The sequence below is a fragment of the Hyalella azteca genome, unplaced genomic scaffold (assembly GCF_000764305.2).
Source record: "Hyalella azteca isolate HAZT.00-mixed unplaced genomic scaffold, Hazt_2.0.2 contig13515, whole genome shotgun sequence".
NCBI classification, from domain to species: Eukaryota; Metazoa; Arthropoda; class Malacostraca; order Amphipoda; family Hyalellidae; genus Hyalella; species Hyalella azteca.
Genome location: NW_025943433.1, coordinates 496388 through 520487, shown reverse-complemented (window position 1 = coordinate 520487; position 24100 = coordinate 496388). Strand labels below are relative to the sequence as shown.

General features: G+C 37.8%; 1 protein-coding gene across 1 annotated transcript in view; it reads right to left on the bottom strand.

The window, feature by feature from the left end:
- LOC108670550 (hemicentin-2) overlaps nt 1-24100 on the bottom strand; it is a 48617-nt gene that overhangs the window by 5026 nt on the left and 19491 nt on the right. Inside the window, exons 3-6 of the mRNA XM_018158017.2 lie at nt 9995-10104; nt 9307-9514; nt 3887-4045; nt 984-1112 (exon numbers count right to left, since the gene is read on the bottom strand). Coding sequence (XP_018013506.2) covers nt 984-1112; nt 3887-4045; nt 9307-9514; nt 9995-10104 — 606 coding nt within the window. The remainder of the gene's footprint in view (nt 1-983; nt 1113-3886; nt 4046-9306; nt 9515-9994; nt 10105-24100) is intronic.

Here is a 24100-nt window from a genome sequence, read left to right as displayed (position 1 = left end):
GGTAATTATTATTGATTAAATTTTAAAGGAACCAGATGTCGCTTTGATACTATTTTCTGATGAATAAAACAGTAAATAATCCTCACAGATCAGAATCCTACGTAAAGAGCATGCGGATTACTGTATAGTCCAATGTAAATACAGTCTAATGTCCGTTTTCATTACTCTGAATTTCAAAACTCCTTAAAATGAAAATGTGGAGGGGAATTATAAATTTGTCTGTGAAATTACAGGTAATTGATAATTGGGAAAAAGTAATTGCCAAATGAAAAGGTAATTTTAAGCGTATCATTTTAGAAATATTGAAGATTTGCTATACCGGCTTCTAGGCATCAAGTTCATATTGCCAGCATATGAACATATTAAATACCTTACCATTTAATATCATTCATTTAATTTAACATTTTTCTTATTATTAAATAAAATACGTTTACTAAATTTAATGCATTTGTCGTCTTTGTGTCCTGCTGAAAAAGCAGGAAACGAAAACGATCGCATTTGTTAGAATTGAAGACGCATTTGCCTACACAGGTTGATGGCTATGAGAAATGGCAGGAAATGTGTATTATTATTCCAGATTATATCCTACTCTTTATTATAATAACTCAACTCAAGGCGACAAGGAACTGTATAGCACTCAAGGCCCCGCCTATCGCCTAGTGGAGCCAACGTTGTTGACGAGCGGCCGGTGACTCGCGCTGAACAACAGGTGTCGCGGTCACGCTAAGGCGCTGTTGCGCCTCTTTTGTCGCAATTTTTGCATTTTTGGTTCATCCTCGATGCTCGAAAATACTCATTGATCGCATTTGTTGCTTTGTCTTTATAATTATATTTTTGCAAATTGACATTGTCAATTTTCGTCAATTTTAAATGTAAATAAATTGCGGTCATTCTACAAAGCAATTATTCGCATCGGGCTTTGGACTTTGACTAATTGGTAGAATATACTTACTACCTGGACTTGACTGCTAAGTTCCACTCACACTGAACTTTGAGCGTTATACGCTTGCTGACGGATGGAGGAACGTCGTTGGAGGCAATGCAGAGGTAGGCGCCCATGTGCAGACGCGATACCTTAGGGATGTGCAGCACCTCCGAGTCCGTCACTTTCACTGCAAGAAAAATACGTACGCGATCAGTTGAATGATTTCTATTCGAAGTGTTACAGTGTATGGATAACCAAAAACCGCAATTGGTTGAAAAATCTAAAGATATGAAGCACGATCACAGTTTACATTGAAAAATGAAAGCTTAGATTTACTCTAGTGTATAAATAGCAAATATATGTTGTATATATAACCCAGTTGATCAGAGCGGAGGCTCTGGAAGATGGCTCTCTGAAAAATCAGCAAATTTACTGCCGGTTTTGTAACGCTTGAGTCCAACAAAGGAGTCTGCGTGCGAGCCAACCCTGGATGATAAGAACTCTTGCTTTGCCCGGCACTGAAGAAGAGGGATGGGAGATAATGGGGAGAAGACGACACTACAGGAAACACTCCCAATAAATCTGGCACTCCGGAAGCCGCGGAAAGTTGGCAGAAAGAGGAGAGTAGCTGGGAGCTCGCGGTAACTTGTTCCCATGCATGGGTCGCGTTCCGGGGTTCAAACGTACAAACTTGAGCAGAAACATAGCAGTTGCTCTTAAGGAAACATGTGATCTGTCGTCATATTTCTTCGCTAACGAATTTTATGAAAGAACTGAACTAAATGAATTGCGGGCCGTTGTCGAAGGATATTTGAAAGAAGCTCATTGAGCGACGAAGAAATAGTTTTTCATTAATGTTGGTTGAAGTATTCAGCTATCGATTCATATTTTATACTGAACTGATTTCAAGGTTAAAGTTTGCATCTCCTCTCAATCAATGAATACATTGTAATTACTGACGTTATAATTATTGATTTCGCTACAAATAATATAACAGCAGAATAATTCTCAATTATTTATCAATAATTTATTTTTTTGCGTTGGCTACTGTCTGTTGTGTAAGTAAAGAACCGAGCAAAACAAAGATGGGGGAGGGGGGCGTCTAGCCCCCCCTGGCGGGTAGGGGGCGGCGGGGGCGCGGCGCTCAATCAGTGCGAGTGTCGGAGCTCGGCCGCCGCACGTGCTCTGAGTGCGCGCTGACCTCCGCCACCGCTAAATGCGATTGATGCGCACTGCGGTGCTCACTGCGCACCACGGCGCTCACTGCGCACTGCGGTGCTCACTGCGCACTAGGATGCACTGCGGTGCTCACTGCGCACCACGCGCACTGCGGTGCTCTCTGCGCTCTAGGATGCACTGCGGTGCTCATTGCGGACCACGCGCACTGCGGTGCTCACTGCGCGCCAGGGCACACTGCGGCGCTCACTGCGCACTAGGATGCAATGCGGTGCACACTGAGCACTGCGATGCTCAATGCGCACCAGGGCGCACTGCGGTATTTTGTGGCGAGTTTTTCCCACTAAATTTGCTGTGTTGTTCTCATTCTGATACTGCAGTTTGCTACAATCAAATGAGTATCTGGTGAAACGTTTGATATGAAAGTACTTACTTAGCATGTTCTATGTAATTTTCTGAATTTATAATTTTTATTTATTTATACATATTTGATGCCCTTGCCAGGTCCAAGCTCTTTCTGCGAAATATGTAACATTTCAGTTCAATATTTATTAACGTTAATATATTATGTAACGTTATAACATGGATGTATAATATAACCATATATAATAATTTTTGTGTACCAGCCACCATGCGATTATATATTGTTATCATGTGTACACTGTAAAATAAAGGTATAAAGGTTGAGCAAATAAAGCGACAAAAAGAGTTTTTTATCAACAACAAATCTCTTTTATATGTCACGTATATGCGCAGATGACCAAACATTGCGAAATTTTCTATTTGTTATTGACGAGATGCTACAACATCTGTAAACACTATGCGTGGGTTATTCTGTTTTAATAAAAATAAACAACAATTTGTGTCAACATAGCTCAGTTATCTCAGCATCTTTTGAGTAGTTCCGTGGTAGCAAATAAACATAAAATATGCACGTATATGAACACATAACTCATATTAATAAAAACCCTGTGTGATTCATCCTGGTTGCTGCAGGATATTAGTTTAGTCAAGTCATGTTTAAAACCCGGCTTTAAAATCCATAAACTGAACCTTTTTATAGAAACGATATAGAACGTGAACAAAATGATAGCAGGAAATCAAATCAAAACTACAGCATCGTCATATTTTATGCCGTTTGTACTCCATCTCTTATCACCGCCCACGAATTCTCGATGCAAACAGTGCGCGCTTCACCGCTGTGTCGCTTGCATGGAAATGAGGCCTCACGAGGGCACTCCTTGGAATAAATAATTGAATAAATAAGGAAGAGTTTATGTGGGCTAGCACAGCGTGAATGCATAACACCCTTAAGTGAATTATTGCCCGGGCTTGTCATATTGAAGCGCTTTGCTCAACGGGCTCACGCGCGACTGACGACGTCGTCTGAAGCGGCCAGAGTGAGAAAATGACGCGCCCAGTGAAGCTTTGAGAAATAAATTTCGTGTATCACTGTTCTCGACTGTGACGTAGGTTCCATTAATTTAATTGTTTAAAAATCAGTAAGCCAAAAAATTAGGCAATTAATCTGGCTGATATTATTGTAACCGGGACACGCACTTCCACAAGCGCCAAACCAATCAATTTAAACCATTAAACTAATGATAATCGTTTGTTCCTTTGCCTTAATCGGCCCATATGAGGATCGGCATTATCACCAGCATGATAAGAAGCTACAATTTAATACAAGATAAAAAATATCCTGCAAGTCAGTGCGACTTTTGTCAGCAATGATTCCATATCCTAATCAATATACTGTGTTTTCAAAGCTAATACAGTACTCACAGTTGATGCCCTTGCTGAGGTTGATCTGGCCGCCGTCCTCTCGCTTCCAGGATATGGTTGGCTTAGGCGACCCTGTGGCGTGGCAGCGCAGCGTCACGTCGTTGCCCTCCTGCACCACCACCTCGCTGCTCGACTTCTCGTCTATGATGTCTGGGGGCACTGTATACATGCAAAATTTAGGTTATTATGATTTTGTGATGATATAATTATTTTGAAGCTCAATAACAACGTGTGGTGGCACTATGTACATGCAAAAATTAGGTTATGCTGGTTTTTGTGACGATATAACTACTTTGAAACTCAACTACGATGTGTGGTGGCACTATGTACATGAAAATATTAGGTTATGCTGTTTTTGTGACGTTATAATTACGTTAAAACTCAACAACGATGTGTCATCGCACCATGTACACGTAAAAATTAGGTTATGCTGATCTTGTGACGATATAATTACGATGAAACTCAACTACGACGTGTCGTGGCACTATGTATACGAAAAAATAGGTTAGGCTTGTTTTTGTGACGATATAATTACTTTGAAACTCAACTATACGACGTGTCGTGGCACTGTATACATGAAAAAAATTTGGTTATCATGATTTTGTGACGATATTATTTTGAAACTCATCTATACGACGTGTGGTGGCACTATGTACATGCAAGAATTGAGTTAGGCAAATTTTTGTGACGATATAATTCATTTATTTTGAATCGATTTAATTATTTTAATTTATGTACGATGTCTGATGGCATTGCGTCCGAGCGAAGATAACGCCATTCAGTATTTTGTTTCGATATAATTAGAACAAAACTCTACCGCGATACACGGTGGAAATATTTATAATGAAAATCCTGTTTTTAGGACGAAATAATTACAATTAAATGTCATCTCTCATGTTGGACGGCTCTGTGAACACCAAAAATAACTTTATACCCAAATTCGAGACCACTATTTTTATTTATTTAACTTATATAAGATTCATGACTTATCTAGGACGTCATACACGAGACAAATAAGTCTATTACCCTATTGGTAATGTAGGTATTTTGTAAAATTCTGTCCTAATAGTATTGGATGTTCATTTAAACTCGTTAAAAAGTTTAGGATCGAATGTGATGCTTTCGTTTAGTCCGTGAACAATAAAAAATCAATTTATTAAATAGACCAATGACTTGTTTGCTAAAGAGTAACGTGGGCAATGGTGACGTAACTTTATAATAAAAAAAGCATTGCTTCCATTAAAAATTAACATCGTTAATGAAACCATCATCATGCGGAACACAAATACACAATTATTCGATTCATTCATAGAGGATCCTAAGCTCAGCAAGAGGTGGAGCAGAATTAGAAATGCCAAATCTAGGCAAGGATAGTTTCAACAATCATTCATTTGATGAAATCGATTCATATTTTTTCGATAATCTCGTTCGGTTGTTATTCCATCCTTTAACATAATGAGAACTAAAAATATACAGGAGCGTCTGCACGCCTACAATAACGATTGATATAGTGTGATTTTATGAGACCCCAACTGGGAGAGATTCACTGTCCCTTAAATCACTTTAATCATTACTAATTCGTTAATGACTTAGTCACACGTGACTCAATCGATAATAATCAAACGGATGAAAAGGATCTCGGAAGAGAAATGAGTCAAAGAAATTTCCTAAATTGACATCGGTTTTAAACCACTTCAACGTTAAACCTGACTACAGACGCGCTCAATTCTTGGTTACGGTTAAAGTGTTCCGTTGTTGCCAAGGTTTTGCAAAAGTGTGAAATGAATAATAAAATTCGCGGTATTACTCGAGATGAACTCTGAGCGGTGAATCACTCGGCCTTTGGATGCTATGAATACCATTGCAAGATGTCGGATGCCTACAGAAGAACACCACTTTCGATCGAACATTATCGTTTGTTATTAATTAATTTCAATATGTACTCCCCTTCTTGTCAGCCACTCTCATAGAAATAATATGGTTATTGTCCAAATAGCGATGTTGTTTTTTCGCTTCCGTAGGTCATATACGGACCCAGCCTGGCTAAATAAAAATGTGCTCCAGCGTTACATCCTCTCTCGCTGTGCTCGGGCTGTAGGTAAGAAAACGTGTCTCTATTTGAACAATATGACCAATTCATTTTACTGAATTTGAATGACCCTATCATCACATGAGTTGTGATGTATCATATATATGACCATATCATCACATCACAACATCGACCCTACAAACAAAAGTCGTAAAAATCAACATTTCATGGATTACAAATTTTTCATAGTTGTTACTTCTCCATAAAACGGTAGTGAAAGCATAACGCTGTATTCGCAGCCCGAATTATGCGTGTTACGAGACCAGACGGAATATCTACTCCAAGGAGCGGAGAAAAGAACTTTTATCGTCGCGATCGTGGAAAATTTTGTCAAGTGTAGAGGAGAAGTTGGCCAGACGGTCGTAAAGACTGCGGATGAGTCCGGCGGAACGGAGTGCCGGAAGCGTCGCCAAGCAATACCGGATGAAGCAAACTGCCATAAAAGGTCAAGGAAGCAAGAAATTTATTCTGGGAAATATACAGCACAAAATTTTAAAACTGAGTCGTAAAATTGGTTTTCTTGTGGATTTCATCAAGCATCTTGTTACTGAGAAAGCAACAGGATTCATGGTATGAGTCACTATTTTGCATAACATCCACTATTTCCTATTTTCTCTCTTCGAGTGTTAGTGGAAGCCTTATTTCTTTGAGTAGATATTTTTCAGGATAATTGAGTATGTTTTTAATGAAGATAGGAAATTTTTGGCGCATTTCTGGTATTGTTTGGCGTAACCAGTGACAACTTAATTACCTATAGCAAGGAGAATTATTATTCTATTATTGAAACTTCCTCATGAAAAACTGCAAGTTCATTCAGTGAACGCAAATCTTTTTTACTCTTTATAATTCAAATTTTTTGTCTTATTTATTGATAACATTTGATTCGAGTTTTATTCAAGAGCTTTTACTGATAGAATTTTATCTCAAAAAGCGATGTTCTGAGATGTCAGTAATTTTTCAGATCTGGAAAAACGAATATGGATTTCCTAACGACTCAGAATATTCCTTCTATCATTCTATTTTATTGCAAACCTTTCCAAATTGAGCGTGTTATTCGTCAATGGAGTGGCGTGTGGAGGGATTTCAAACTTGGATAAACCAACAAGCCATTTAATTCCTATTCAGAAAAGTTCTCCGCTAAACCAACATGTTATTCTTACCTAACATATGTGGTGCGATGTAGTTTAAGGTTATTATCATAGTTTTTGCTCGGCATTTTGCTCGGCAAGGCTCGAAAGATATCGCAATATCAGGTCGAGTAACACAGCGCTAATCCGAAAATCTCAGCTTGCAAGGACTTTAGGTGAGTTTCTTAAGTTTAAATCTACCCAACAACACAATACTCTTGCCAGCCAAACTTTTACTAAATCACCAACTAAATAAGTTGCTCAAATTAAGACAAAGAGCTCCCAAAACTTCCGACCGAGAAGCTTTGCTCTCTTTTTAGTGGAGGTCAAACGACGGCCGAGTAGCGCATTTGTTGCTGCCTTCCTCTCACCGTGCCGGTGCATGACTTTTTCACACGTATTGGTGATTCTTGCCTATTATTTGGTGAATGTTCAATCGCTGTAACATAATTGGTATTCAATTCTCTTTAAAGGCCGCACTGTTCAACTAAAAAGTCTAGAATTAATTCCATCCGTTAACAGGTACATAATAAGAAACATGTTGTGGTCTTATTAATAAAGAAGCATCGCGTTTAAAGAGCTCGTATTTCAATTAGTTCTACTTGTCCATTAAGCAGAGACAAGGTGTTGGTCAGAGGCATCACCAGCGCCATCACTCCCTCCTCACCGCGCCACGCCAGGCGTTTTAATCACAATTCCATTTGAGCAATTGCCCTCATCTGGTATTGCTTTCCCCTCCCGTCCCAGAGGAGGCAACCTCCTTCCCACCCCACGTTTTTTACACGACATTTTCCTACTTTTTCTCAGCTGCTTCAAGAAGAAGTCCACGACGAAATACCCGCTTTTCTCTTTAGTTAGATCTATATGACTTTTGAAATCATTTGTGTTCAATCGACGTAAATAAATTTATGATTTTTATCAACTACTTCATATATTAATTGGTGCTCTCATCTGGTAATTTTTTCGCAGCTGCCTGTAAATATTTCTACACATTACGTCTTTCAAAAACTCCAAGGCTTTGGCCTCATCTTACACTCAGGATCGGGTGCGTTAATTTTTTTGTTCGCCAGTCCCGCCGTCTTTTTGCCGCGTTGCGTCTCATGTGCGCGTGTTGTGAACATAACACAAATCAATACCGTTAATAAAATCTTCTGAAAAATCAGCCCAAAAGGGAGTGTTACAAGATCTTTTCAAGTTCGTTTCATTTTTCGTTTCACGTGACTTCGTTATTCATTAAATACTTAGTTGCACTAATTTAAAAAAATCTCGAGATTGTTTGTGCGTCTGAATAGTTAACTAATTTTATTTTGAATTTGTACGCAGTAAATGAACACAACTATTCTTCTTTCGACATGAAAGCCTTTTATTTTATTTTTTTGTCATCGTATAGAGCTCGGTATCGTTCTGTATAGATATAACTACAAGACGATTTGTTAAACAACCATAATAGCCATTTTCTACATGTACAAATTCACAATAAGTTATTTGAAATATTCCACCAAAGGGTATAATTAATAAAAAAAACTACTTGGCGATTAATGAACTTCTATTTCAAACAAGTTATATGTCCACTCTTCTCTGAAATATTGGTCTTATTACTTTCCGAGTCAATATTGCTTTCAGGTATCTATGGTTGCTCATCCTGTACTTTTAGTAAGCTCTTCTTACTCAGCATTAGTCTAAATTGATTTAGTCAGCGGATCGAGTGATGATAATATTAGAAACCAGCAGACGATGACCCAGCTTTTCTTGGAACTCCTAGGGAATTCACTCATACACTGAACTGATTAAACATCCTAGCTGTTGATTATGAGACGCTGTGTTCACTCGGGAACAAATAGAATATCTTTTCCGTACTTAGTTGAGCCAGGCCAGTCTTCATTATAACCCGCACTCAGACGGAAATTTGAGAGACGTGACAAATCTATGTTGTATCTCGTCGAACCCGAATTAAACTGGATGTTAATGACAATAAGATAAATATTATGGGTCTGAACTCCTTGTATATAGTCGTTCAACCAAACCCATAGTACAACCCACCGTCATGACAAGTGTAGAGTAGCGTTACAGTCACCACAGCCTGAAACAGCAGTGGCATGACAACTTGGTTCATGAGCGGGTAAGTGAGAATGATGTAGAATTCCCCCAAATACTCTATAAGTCTATAGACTCTAGATAGCCCGAGATCATCCATCAGTACTCACCCTGAACTTCTAAGAGGCCCTTCTGACTCATCATGGGGTCAGAGTTGACCTGGCACATGTAGTACCCGCGGTCGGAGGGCTTGACGTTGGTGATGCGGAGGTACCAGTGTTTGTGGTCGTTCCGTGCCAAGGAAAAACGTGGGTTCTTGCTAATTATCGTGTGATGTATCGTCAAGATTGTCTGCGTCTCCACGAAGATCCAAGCCACCTTTTGCACAAACGGATAAAATTTCTTTCTTAAAATATATCATTTAGCAATATCTAACTGCCATTCAAAATCATTTAAGTACAACAGCTTCACAATGAATTTAGTTTGTAACTCTGCATGATGAACATAAAACTATGAACCTTCTCTAATGGAAATTTATTTTGTGGTATAATTTATTTTTATTCAAAGCTCGATCTCCTGCGGGAAAATAATGCATAGTAAAATTAAAATCGTTGAGTGAGTAGTCTATCCATCAATGCCTAATTAGAAGAACCATGCAATGCGGACTAAAATAGTTAAAGGCTTGATGAAATAATATAAATAAATATACTAATGATATATGGATATTATAAACAATAAATTGATTATTTTTAAATGCTATTTCAACGGTATTCTAATTAATATTCATAGAATACTTTTAGTTTAAGCATACTGAACCTGACTCTCACGTCTGAAGGAACTGTCACTATGAGAGCTCACTTTGTATCCCTTGAGGTTGTCCACAGAGCAAGGCAGGATAACATCTCTGCCCACCACCACCGTCTTGTTCGGGATGGGCTCCAGGAAGCGCGGCAGAGACGACGCATCCTCTGCTCAGTGCATTTATCTATTTAATTTTCATTATCTATGATATTTTATTGGCAGTTAAGTAGAGTACCTACTAGACACATTTTTTATTTGTATGTGTGCGATTTATGCTGATTAATGAACCTTTATAGGTTATTGCGCACAGATTTGTTAGTTGTTAATGAAGACTTGCAATGTTATCTTCTCAGTTTCCGATTCATGCAAGCCACGTTTGAAATAAATATCAGGTGCAGTTCAAAATCGGACTGGTGATTCGAAAAAAATTTTGCAGGACAGATGTATTTGATCGCAGAATACTTTCTTCATTTGCTAATAACCGATTGATAAGTCTGTAGTAAAGTAAATAATAATAAGTAAATACTAACATGATAAGAATCGTTACTAGTTATACATTCATTTTTAATCAATATTGAAATATAAAATTTTAAATTAACTTTCTCACGACATTTTTTATAATCTTTTGCATGTTATCCACCTCTTTGCAATACTTGCTGAAAAAGTTGTAATGGCACTCATTTTTTCTCGTTTTCAAGTAAGCGAACGAAGTTTTGCAAAGTCGGCCAAGAAAATAAAGACCCCCTGAAAGTTAATCTATTATCGAGGTCGTGACGGAGTGACGGACAGCCTGTACAATGCGACCCTTGCCTCCCAGACGGTAATTTGCATAGTCAAAAATGCATCACCTCCATTAAAATAAGCTAGAAAATTATTCTCAGAAAATCAAAATATTCTTAACAAATAGAATGTTTCTAAGAATTTTTCAAGACAATAACTCTGAAGTTCTATGAAATGTTTATGTACAAATTAAATTTTTCTCTTTTAAATCACCCGCGCTTAAAATAGTGAACAAAGAAATTCCTTTGGTTATTCTCAGCAGTTTCATAACCGTGCTGGAAAATATTTCGAGTGAGCACTCAATTTCAGGGGCGATACTGTTGGGGCTCTAAGAACTCACCAACGAGCTGGGAATTACTGTGAAATAGTAAATAAAATAATTTATCGCGCTGCTGTCTTTCATAACAACAAACTGACTAATCAACGTGCTGTACACTACAATTTTGAATAAACACTAATGAACGTTTACAATTTAGTTCGTGCCTGCTTCCTTGGTGTGCTTCGCGGAACTAACTCAAGTTTTGGCACAGGAGCTTAGGTCGTGAGATTTCAGGGTAAAAAATTAATATAATAACTTACAAATAACAAACTAACCGGAATCTAACTGAGTTAGTATAATGTTAACAGAACCTAATTAATCACTGAACATTAATCTAAATATTTACATATCTATTCACAATCTTTATTTGGCTATTCTCATCAAGTCCTCAGGTAGCACGTACCTTCGTTCCGGTTTTACACGGCTCAATAATTGCTCATCTGAGCCGTCGAGACTTTACCGTCGATAAATTCGAAACGAAAACGACCATTTAAAATTTCTAATAATAAACTACATTTAAACCCAAAATTTGTGTCTCATAGATAAATATAAAAAGATTGACGATTTCAATCCCTAACAATACAAAGATTAGCCAGAGCTCGAATATTCAGATTATATACTCGTATATAACTATAAGAATCCACTCAATGATTTAATCCAATAAATTCTATTTTTACAAGTGATAGATTGCATTTGTTCTCACGACATTCAGGGAGACATAATCAACAAGTCTAACAATATTCTGAATAAACTTTTCTTAACTGTATCAGAACACAGAAGTTAATTTCTGGTGAGTTTTACCTGGGTTGTCTACGATATAATTAGTGAACGCTCTGTAGAGCCTGGCTCAGCCAGACAGCTATTGCCTCCCAAGGGACGAGGACGCTTGCTTGACGTAAAGGGGAGATGGAGAGTTTACAAAGAAACTCTTCGTTTCAGGCTGATCTTTTATTTGTTATCACTTCAATGCTAATAAATTAACATTAATAACAAGGGTGAATTTGTATCCTATGCAAATTATTTTTTAGCACAATTTTTTCACTAAATTAACTTCATTTTTCTCATAAGCTCATAAGCTAATAAGCATTCATGGAGGCATAGAACCTATTCTATGCAAACTATGAATGGTCGAAGGCTATAATTAAAATCATTTTTTAAAATACCTATTCGAGCCTGAAGATTTCTATCGCGATCGTGCCAATTCGACCAAAAGATTTATTCAAGTATTTGGGATGCAGAAAAAAAGTGAACTTTGACAGGCTCCCTACTCTATAGTGGACCATAGTATACATACTGGATAACGATCATAATAATATGTAAGAAAAAAACATCATAATATATCCCCTGAGAATACAAATTACGTCTAAGTAAATATTTAAAAGAAATTATGTTTTCAGTCGAGAACAACATTGAAAATAATGCGTTGCAAACAGTAAATTTGAAAAAATTTCTCGGAGAACAATACTTGTACATCTTGTAAAAACGATTGTAATCCATGGTTCTGAATAAAATTTATGCATGAAATCTGTTAAGATTGTTCGAATGCGAAAGCTGCACACTATGGAAAACAATATGCGATACTTTTGTAAACAAGAATTCATTAGAGTCCCGCTTAGTCATTTAAAATTCTTACTATTATAGCAACATTTGATGTTATACCTATTGTGTTTGGATTATTTTTTTAGTCTTGATTTTTTTGTAAAGCCTGCATATTAATCAAAACAGAATTCATTCTTTGTTCATGATTATATAAAAAAAATTTCCCTCCTTTTTAATTGGTTGACAGCTACGGTGAATGAGTTGAGGCATGACGTCACGTACTACATAGTATTTCTTTTCACTGTTTCCATATATTGTCGCTCCCTTTAGCACTGCACTGCCGTCCTGGGTAACGTAACATCTCCCTCCTTCTATCCCTTGTGTCGGAGTTTCCTCTCAGCGGGTGGCATCGATCGCTTGTTTCTTTTAAGGCATCTTGATGAGAATCGCAGGCTTTGGGGAATTTATAGGCCCGAACAAGCACATTAACGCTGTCAAGTCAACGCCTTCCTTAATGCTCTACACGACATGTATTCAAGTGTCTGAACTAAAGAATTTGTTCATATCAAAGCGTCAATGTTTTATCATGACATGACTCACTGCTTATTTTCGAAGAAAATTATTTATTCGCGTTCATTTTGAATCTTTTATCCATTGCGGTGAAAGTCTTTAGCTCTGTGTGCGTCTTCAATAAAGGGCCCAGTTAAGTCTGTATTTGTACAATTAAATTTTGCCCTTGCATTCAGTGCCTACATTCCACACCATTGAGCTGCTCAAAGCAGACCAACAGACTTAACGAACGATCTCGAGGGTACGTTGAGCGCATCATTATGCTGAATGCTGCTCAACCGCATGCATCGACTATTACTCAGACGCACACCCATGCGTAATTGTCCCCACCAAGATTGTCGAGATATTAGCATTGTCCCCTGAGTATTCCAAGGAACTGTTCCCTTTGTGGACCTCAATATCCACGAGAGGTTCCCGGATCTAATGAGCCGGATGGGAGCCTGCCTTACTTCAACATTGTCGCAAATCTAAGCTAGCCTTTGTTGTGCAGGTGCAGCTCAGGGGCTCTCAGTATATGTCTGTACAAATTCTGAAGTCCGCAGTTTATTCACTGCGATATATATTACATTGGATTTATTTCGCCGAAGTAATGGCATGATGTTATTAACGAAGATAAAATTGTACATTAGTCACTATTCATATCTCGATAAGTTGAATTGTGTGAGAAATCATACAAGAGCAACGGAAGAAATATTGAGAATGCCATATTAACCCGATAATGGTGAAATACTCGCATTTTCGGGATGAATAAATTTATGCACATTTAAATAAAGGCTTTGTAAGTGTACTGAATTCACTTGAAGTATTTTCATTAATTTGTCAATGTTTGAATAATTTTTCAATTTTCCCTTGTCTTTGAAAACACGCCGACGCATATCTGCACTAACCTATTAATTTATAACTAATTCTATGATAATTCTAGACCGCATGAATAGTTATTTAAAAAATGCACCCATTACTTTAGGGCTCCATAGTGCACACTTATACGTTGTAAGTGGATTAGTTTACCAACAGAATATTTCTCTCACGTGATGTAATAATATTCTATGACGTTCTTTCATCCAAATAAATTTAACAATAAGCAGACTTGTCTTGAATTTTTTCCCGTCCTGCAGCCAGCAAATCCCCATATCATCTCTGAATACTTTCATAGATGAAAACTATTGCGCCACAAAGGGGATAATCTCAACTGGAGAAATTACTGTATCTTCCGTCTCGCATCATAATCCCTGTCTTATCGATACAGTAGCCAAGACTCAACTATTGCAAAATAGTTCATTTAAGCTCAAATTATTTCTTCACGTATAACCTTGCATAATAATTAAGAAAATAACTTTGCCTGTAACATAATCATTACCGGAGCAGCAACATCTTTAATTACAGCAACATGAGCTTTGTTTACGAGACCTTCGCTGAGAATTTGAGGCGACACTTGAAATTCTTGAAGGACTCTCAGGAAGGTAAGTAAGCCGACTAAAAGTTCGAATGAAATCTTGCTCAAAGGAAGTCTAATAAAATCAATACACGCAATTGTTTCTGAGTGACAATTATAGAAAATTTCTCATCTCAGAGCAATAAACTGATGCGAGATGTGTGAAGCTCTTCGTGGACGCCCAAGTGATTGAAATTACGTTCTTGCAGAGTCTTGTGATTAGTGTGAAGAAATAATTTTGCCACAGAATATACAAACATTTAGAATCAAATTAGTCTCAACTGACTTTGAAATATATAAAATTTACCTTAAATTTTGAAATTATGGCCAAAATTTCCGTATATGAATGCGGGGTGACTAATTTTGACTGCATGGACTGCGTGGCTTGAGAAATAATATCACTCAGCAATATCTATACAGAAGCCGTTCATGAGCATCTTATTGAGAGACATCTTCATACTTGCTATATGCCTGTCTATGCCATGCTTTAAACTTAAAATAGTTTCTACGTATCTGTAACGAACTTCAATATTTTTTCCCTCCGAAAGGTAGTTGGCCAAAAACTAGTGAAACGATAACTCAGTTCAAACACTGTTTCAGTTGGATTTTAATGATATGTTTTCAGGGAAGATCGAGCCCCGAGCGAAAGCCACGACAGACAACAGCTGGCTGAGTCGAGTCAAGCAGAGCTGGTGTGGCGCGGACTGGAACGCCTCTCGTGTCCCGGTAAAATGGCTATCTTTATAGACGAGTAAGTTTAGTGCTCTTAGAATTTATCTCGGGTTCTTTGTCTCATGAAAATTTTATAAACCCTCAGCGACTTTACTTTTTCCACCGAAACTGCAGCTCGAAAGTAGCGCGGTAAAATGAGAATGGGATTATCAGTGTTCCCTTCGGTTCGAGACTTGCCATTGAATATTTTGTCACAGACTTCATCCCATTGAATTAAATTACATGGAGTCGTAAATCCTTTGTTTTCATGTCAAGCTTTTGGTGGTTTAGAAGAGCTGATTTGACTGAGCGTAAATAGGTTGATAAAGATAGATAAGCAACTTGTGATTTAACACTCGTTATTTTCGCATTGATTGTATTTTTTTATAATTGTTAATTGCAATAGCATTCGAATAGTCAAAAAGGATATCCTATTAATAATATAAAGATATTCTCGTAATATCTTCATTCATAAACAGTGTGGTGCAATGAAAGTGGGTCATTCATTTGGTATGAAAAAAAAAATCATTAGATAACAGTTTCTTAATTAAGCTAAGCCTAGAAGCAGATGTCGGAAGATTTTTAGCGCATTTTCTCATTTATGGAAAAAATGCACCATTGTGCTCGCCATGTCCGTCCGTCCGTCCGTCTGTCCTTCTGTCCGTGACCTCAAGTTTTCGTCGACGAGAAAATGCGCTCTCTGTCACTCACTGCAGTGAGTACTGAGTTATATTTTTGGAAACTTCATGCACAATTCTCCCAGTATCAGGTTATGTCGTAATGAAGACGAACATTTTCATTGTAGCCATCATGCCCGCATAAGTTTCACCATATAACTAAAAAATTTTCTGACATTATTTCATTCCTGTCTTCCGTTTGGCTCCTCTAGGTGGGATTAAAATTTCAAACAAACCAAAATAACGCAAAAACTACGGTAAATTTCACTGAACGGCAGTAACGCTTAAGTCATCGTGGGCCGTGCGAAATATTATTCCTATTTATAAAAAAATCGAACGGTTACATCGAATTTGGATGGAATTTTTAGAGATGGAGTTTGTGAACAAATTCTCAACTGAAACCTAGTTCATCAGCGCAGTCTGGCCGTATAGTAAACTAATTTAAAATCACATGAAATCTGAATATAATTAAATTATTCTTCGTTAACTAATTTTCCGCTTGAAGAAAGACTTGCTGCAGGCGTTGACTGCTTTCGAAATGCCGAGAAACGATTGCCACAAATCCGAAAATGTTCACTATTCAATCTCCTGATTACGATCAGTCTTTGTTACGTTGGGTTTTGATGCAACGCGAGGAGCTAGGCCATTACCTTTTACTCCCTATCTCCCCTCTGCTCTTCGCCAAATTACTTTATCTTTATTAAATCTGTTTTACTTTCCCCCTCCTCAATGTATCTGCATTTGGGACAACCATCAGACTATCGATCTTTCTTCAGCCTCCCTGGTCAGCGGCTGCTTTTACTTCGTTCTTTTTTTCTTACGCACTAGAAATTTTCAAGTCAGGCATAAACACAACAAAAATAAGAGTTTAGGCTTAATTTGGCTGATATCTACGCTTTGAATTTAAAAATCATTTAATTATCCAAATATACGTAAAATAAGGCGATAAATAGTCAAACATCAACGCAAAAATTTACATTGTTGTTGCACTGTGGAAGTTATGAGAACAATTTTATTCTGAAATTTTTGTGTTTAGATAAAAAATAATGTTTATTTTAGATTCTACCGATTAAATTTGGCGTTCCAGGCCTACCGTTGGTTAGTTTCAATGATTTTCTTCAGTAACCTGGAATTTTAGCCTTTCTCTTCCTAATAAGTTTTTCCTCAAATCAACACTCACACGGAGCTCTACTTTGCTTCTCACTGAGCAGGCAACATTGAAGTTCTAAGCGATAATTCTTGAAATTAGAATTAACGGCTCGCGAAATTAAAGAGCCTGCCAACAGCGCATGGAAATGGAGCAAGTCTCTTTAAAGTTAGCGGTTTTTCCACAGCTTTTCGGGGAGTCCCGGCATTTAATTATTCGTTCAAAAGAAGGTCTTGGAGCTCAACAGAGCTTCTTTATTTTCTTGATGAACCTCCCAAGACTGACACGAGTCTTGTAGTTGACGAGGTTTCCTCGATCGAGCGTCGTTTTGCTTCAACCAAAGAATCAATCATTCCCTCAAAGATTTGACAAAAACTAAAAGACAAGTGAAACTACCTCGTTCCGCTTCTTTAAATGCTAGGTTGTAATTTGAGGTGAGCGAGATGCCATTGGGGTGGTATGTGATAAAATCACCTTCCGGAAAATTTGCCGCGGTTTGTTATACAACTGAACACTTGATGCAATTGAAACTTACTTCAAGCTAATAAGTTGAGACAAGTTGGTAATGACAATCTGACCATGAGATTTTTTTGACCCAGTGGGGCCCAGGTGCTTGGACCATATCAGTATGACAGTCAGGCGGGGCCTCAGGTGTCCACTGAACATATGATGGCTCTGCCTGTCCTGGATAACGAGGGTCGACTAGCGTCTCTGAGGTCCTGTCATCGAGGCGAGCATTAATGTTTTAAAGCTTAATTAAGTAGATGATTATCTCCGCTTGTATTTTACATTCACATCGTCTCTAAATTAGACCCCGGGTGATGGTTATCTACTTGAATTTACCTTTCCGTGTAGTTCCGTCAGTTCGAGTCGGCAAATACGAGCATTATGACATTGAGCATCACGTTCTATTGTAACGGACGCCTGTGTAATCATGGTAGTGCCTCTAGCGTTAGATCTATACACAGCCGTAACTTCGCTGTAACGTTGAATCTAAACCGGCATTGTTCGTTTATACGTGGCGCAGCGAGGTAAGAGTCCGTCAACATTATGACCACATATTTTATTGTGCTGATTCAAATATGTTGCTTATATGTGACATGTAAGAGGTTTTGTTTGTTTGTTTGTATTACCGAATTTTGTTCTACCCATAGGAAAGCTCCAATTATGACTCTCGTGAACACGTTCCTTTGCCCATTCCCATTGCTGTGCGTGTCTTGATAGGAATAGTTGATCTGTTAAGTTAGTTTCTAGTAAATATACGGATTTGAGTACAGCTTATTTACACCTGGTCACTTGATAGGATTATGTCGCAACGACCCGCGACACTATAATATGGATAAACTATCTGCGAAAGAAATTCCAGGTTAGCTTTGATATTCAGATTTTACATGCCAAATCGGTACAGTTATGTCTCTTGCTTGGGCTTGCAACATTTTCTTCAAATTTAGATTTTTCACAGCGACTGCTGGCTAAAGTAATCGACTTATCCGACGGTCAAGCGCCACGGACACAATAAATCCATCCCCTATAGTCATCATTGAATTGTCACTTTCCAAATAGGCACACATGCAGCGTATATGATGCATTTGATTATTATAGAAACTCATTTTACTTAAAGCATTTACGAAGGTTATTTCATGTACGGTTGTTATGTACGAAAAATTAGCCATAAAATTTCGTCGAGGCACCGTGACAAGCGATCCTGCACAGGTGGTGCCGTGTCGTGGTCAAGATCCGGTAACAGACAAGGCCAGATGGCGCTCCGCTTCCGAGATCCGCTACACTAAACTGCAGATCACCAATGATCGTTTGTTTTGTCGGACGAAGACCGCACGAGACCGATGGCCGGATAACGAACGGACGTGACGGACATGCCGGACAGCTCGCTTGTTTGGGAGCTGCCCAAATCCAGCATTTTCGGACTGGGATTCTTACACGCGATGCAAGTGCCCCAAGAATATCTCCTCGCTTCGTTCACTGCCTGTCAATGCAGTTTCCATAACTTGAACTATTAATGGTTGTTATTTAGTCCTGCATAATTTCAGCACCAATGTTCTCGTGAGAATTTTTTATCAAATCAACCACAAATATTAAACCACAATGCCATAATCATTATGAAGCAGTGTCATTTTTAAATCATTTTCATAAACTGTAACCAGTCATGAATGAGTATATTCTCTTAATTCTATGAAATGAAACCAAATATGCTGTCTGATTCTCATAGAATTAAGATTCGCTGTAAAGAAGCTCAAAGATCCTACACTTTTTCCATATTATACTGTTATGCATGCATTGCTATTAATTGATGGTGACTCTTCACTATGTGCATGTTGCCTTGGGATTGTGTGTTTCCAGCTCGATAAATAACAACATCCTATTCCATTATTATTATTCGATAACCTACTAGTTGCTTTAAGATACGGAACCTTCTGTTACGCTTCTTTCTATTATAAAAATAAAGATTAAAGACGAAACTTTCCAATGAGGCTGGTACATTATATGTATATAACTACAATAATGATGATCTACGATCTCCGCACTATGAAGGATTAATGAACCTAAACACATTTCAAAAATTAATGCTCCATAGCCTCGATCTCTAATGCAATCTCAGGTCAGAGAGATTGACCAAATGTACAATAGGCTGCTAGCCAGGCAATATGTACGCAATTAGTTGCATTCATTAGTACCATCCAAAAGTTACAAAAATGAACTTATAATACAGTATATACTAAATAAAGCATGTGTTTGCTTGAATCTATGTTTGATGATACGGAGCGTCATTGAGTAGTGAAATGATACTACTTATGATTTGATTGACGCTGTCGGGGTCCATTCAATGAATAAATAATATGAAAATTAAGCCGGTTATTGTCCCCAGACAGCAACGAATGATCGTTTGGTAATTTATTGGGTACCAACCAGGGAAGGATGAATACAACTGAACAAATGAACATAAATAATCATTAGAACAGCCTATCATTAGATGCAAAAACCAAAATCGATACTGTACGTTTTCTTAAACCGACTATCTTCCTTCTGTTCAAGACTTTGTTTCGGAGCCTTTATGCACATACAAAATGAAAATACAAATTTGGAACTAACGAAGCGCAAAAATATAACACAGATGCCATAGATATATTACGGAATAATATAACTAAGAATACTTTCTAAAACTTCAATAAAACATAACTAAAAAACACTCTTTGGTGAAATCACAAATCAGAAGGACTAAGTATTACGGATTCCTACCGAGGTCGGGCCGGAGTTGACTAAAAACCTAAATGAGAAATACCTATCTAATATTTACAAGAATATTGCATCCCTTTACAACGCCAGGTCTCCACACTAACTTTATCTCTGCTGTGCTTATCCTCTAGACCGTTGTTTGTGGGGCCACGATGAATATTATTTAACCGTAATAATTATCTTAGCCCGTCAGTACACTATCTACGAGTTCAATTCACAATTGCTCCCATGGATATTGGGACAACTGTACAGTGAATTACATGTCTCTTTCAGTTACAAAATTAAGTCAATATTAACCGTTTTAGAAAGTAAGTAGCGATATATCACAATAAATGTGGGCCCAATTGTCCTGATGGGTCCATTAATAGAAAGTACATCTACCAAGCAAGTCATGCGATGAATTCTACAAGAACTCAGCCAGCAGTTCCAGCACCCTGAGCAACGTCAAAAAACTCTGCGGAGGCTCCCCGTCCCCTTTGGCTCGAGCACCCGAGATTGAGACGAGCAAAAACCTAGCGCTTATTCTTAACTTCACGGCATCGCGTTTTTTCGAGCCTAGAATGGGTTTTATAAACCTCAAAAGAAAGTTTCTCTGAGTTGTTTAAGTAATAGCCGGGGACTCATCGTGGTGACTCAGCCGGTCGATGATGCTTGTTAAGGTTTATGACATTGACTTGCCGATGTGAGAGCGTGTTTTCTAAGCGTTAATATTAAACAAACGAGCTATGGAAATTTATTTCCAAGTAAATACGTAAAGTGCAGCTTGAAATTTTATGTTTATATTTTTAATAGCATGTTAATATTGTAAAATTATTTAATGTTGTTAGTTTAATAATATTAAATTATCATTTTTATTCATCTATGATGATATTATCAGTTAAAGTTGGGCAGGACAGCCAGCAAGGAAGCATGAATTTTGATTATGCACTGGTAATTGAACGTTATCGAGTATTGGAATAGTCGCAATATAAGTTCAGGAGATCTAACAATAGTCCAATTTGTTATTCTACGTTTCAAACAAGGCTTTTCAAGACTTGCTAGGTCTTCAGCTCAGTAATTATTTTTTATTTCAAATATCTTGTTCCAATTTTTCAATAGAATCAAAAACCTCTAATAGAAAATTATCCTTCAAATAAATTGACAAAAACTACTTCTACTTATGCGATGAATCTTCGAAGAAAAATTTGAATTATTATACCTAGGTATCAATTGAAAACTTCTTCAAATAAAAAATATATATTAATTCTTTTCCCTTCATCATAAAGAAAATTAGGCCACTTGATTATCAGGAAAACTCTGATATCATTTATTTAAATTCGGCACGCATGTAGCTACGTCCATGTTGTGTGCGGTAAAGTTTACTTTCCCCCGGACGCCACAGACCGCTGCGCTTCAGAAGCAATCCGTGCAGCGGACTGCTATCAAGAGCGTCATCTCTCGGCCACGGCAGAACGCAAGATTAGGCCGCCGTAGTTGCGCATTGCATGCACATCTGACGGCAGAGCTGCACAAAAAATGTGACGCAAATCACGTCTAATCGACGTAGTCGATGCTCACGCTTCAATATTTTGCTTCTCCTGAAAGCTGATCTGAGCTGAAGTTTTTATATGCTCCATAGACTCACTGAAGTTTCGCTCCTGTCAGCTTCTAATTGACGTAGGAAGAAGTTACCGTGCTATGAAATCAAAATAATATTAATTTGTGTTTCAAAAACAAGGTCTTGAAGTAGGAAATGTATTTCAAAACACAAGGTGGCTGTTTACAGTTTGCGGCACGTGCGTTCGTTTTCATTTTGATTGCACTGAGATTACCGCTTGTACTATTATATAGTTCCAGAATATTACCGCTAAGCCATCATTTTTCAAGCTGTCATCACTCTTTCTTTCTTCATTCTCCGGATGTCTCGTTAGACTTTTTCGAATCCACTCGGTGCCTTTCCAGTAAAAAAAATGATCGACCAATCCTGATTCGGTAAATTTGAGCTGCCTACATTTCTTTCCCGGCGGAAAAATGTACTCGATATTGAGCTTTTTCGTCCGATGACTAATTATTCAGTGCCAGAGCCTTAGGTCAGTTTTGTATGTGACATTCAGAGGGCCGAGACGCTGGGGCAGCGGCAGTTTGTTACAACAGTCAATGGGAGCTGAGAGGCAAGGAGACAGACACCGCTGAGCTGTGGACGCCTGCGCTCTTTACGACGCTATGAGCACCGACTTCTCACACCATGGATGAAAGACTTAGTGTATGTTGCTGCAAAATGAATGATATATCACATTGAAATATTTCAGACATTCGGTTTCGTCGCGTTCGGTAAAAATAGTAGACAAAATTATTTTAATCAGAAGAATATAGATTAACAGTTGCAAAGCTATACCAAGTCAGAAGTACAAATAGTAGACAGAATATAAACGAATTGAATCAGAAGAATATAAATACCCACCTGCACAGCTATAGTCAGTACTGTCATTTTACTCCAAATATAACGAGTGAGAGATGGGTTTTTGTGAACGGACTTTTGTATCATGTGTGCAGACTGCACATGAGTGGCGCTGTATCATCTGGAGTTGCATTTTGAATATACAAACTTTAGTTCCAGATGCTGGGATAACAAAGAACGAACAATTATATATGCCTGTAATAACAAAACTATTATCAGAGATATCAAAAAGTTATCGAAAGAGAAATTGGATGTAAAAACTTTTGTAAAACTTCTGCCAAAACTACAGCAATGTGCATGTAAACTTTGTAATCATCGTCAGTTTTATTACAGATAAACCTAGAATTGGATTCCTAGTATAGAGAAAAAGTCTACAGTAAAGAGTAATTTTGGATCACATTATCTGTATCTGTAGTTTATTCGTACAGATCGCCTGATCTAACTATGAAACTATGATCACAGGAAAAATCGATCTTAGCGAATAGTTATTCGCTGGAAATAAAAACTATTTCTATGATCCTTAGTCCACCCAACCTAACTTTCCCGCTAACGAGAAAAGCTACCGTGTATGTAAGCATCGAAAGTAAATTAGAATCCTGCGAGATTTTTTGAGTTCAGTCATTTCACACCACTTCCACTTCTACTTAATTTCGGATTAAAAATATTATTTAAACTATGAAAGAAAAAATTTCTTTTTACTCCAATTTGGAAATACTGTTGTTGTTATGGAATTCAGTTTCGGTCGCTAAACCAATCAAACCGGAGTATTTGAAAATTTACTTCATTTTCAAATTTAAAATTAATAAAAAATCTTTGCACGAAAATTTTACTGCAGTGAAATACTCGGAAAAACGCATTACTTCCAGAAAACAACGAGCGCCAGCAGCTGGACCGGCCCGGGTGTCCTGTTCCTCGGTCCCTTCCGGTCGGCCAAGCGAGTCTAGCAGAGTTTCCTGAGCAAGGATGACTGGCAAGCAGCCAGCAGCTATGGCTGTAGTGTACAGAGCAGAGCAATAACATCAAATGATGCGCATGATGTTTCTACTTGCTCGACTCCTCATCGCTACAGACCTTCGTGAAATGAGCCAAAGGTTCACAAACGAGCATAGTTTGTTCGGTAAATCGCTTATCGTAATCACTCGTCTTTTTGCTGATTAGTCTCAGGAAAGTGATGGTAATGTTGCATGAATGTGATATTTGGAAACCTTATGACCTTATGATGAGTTCGGGACTTCCTAGTCCCTGGTCACGCTGATGCGCCGCTTTCATCACGCTGAATTAATCGTAAGCATTTAATTT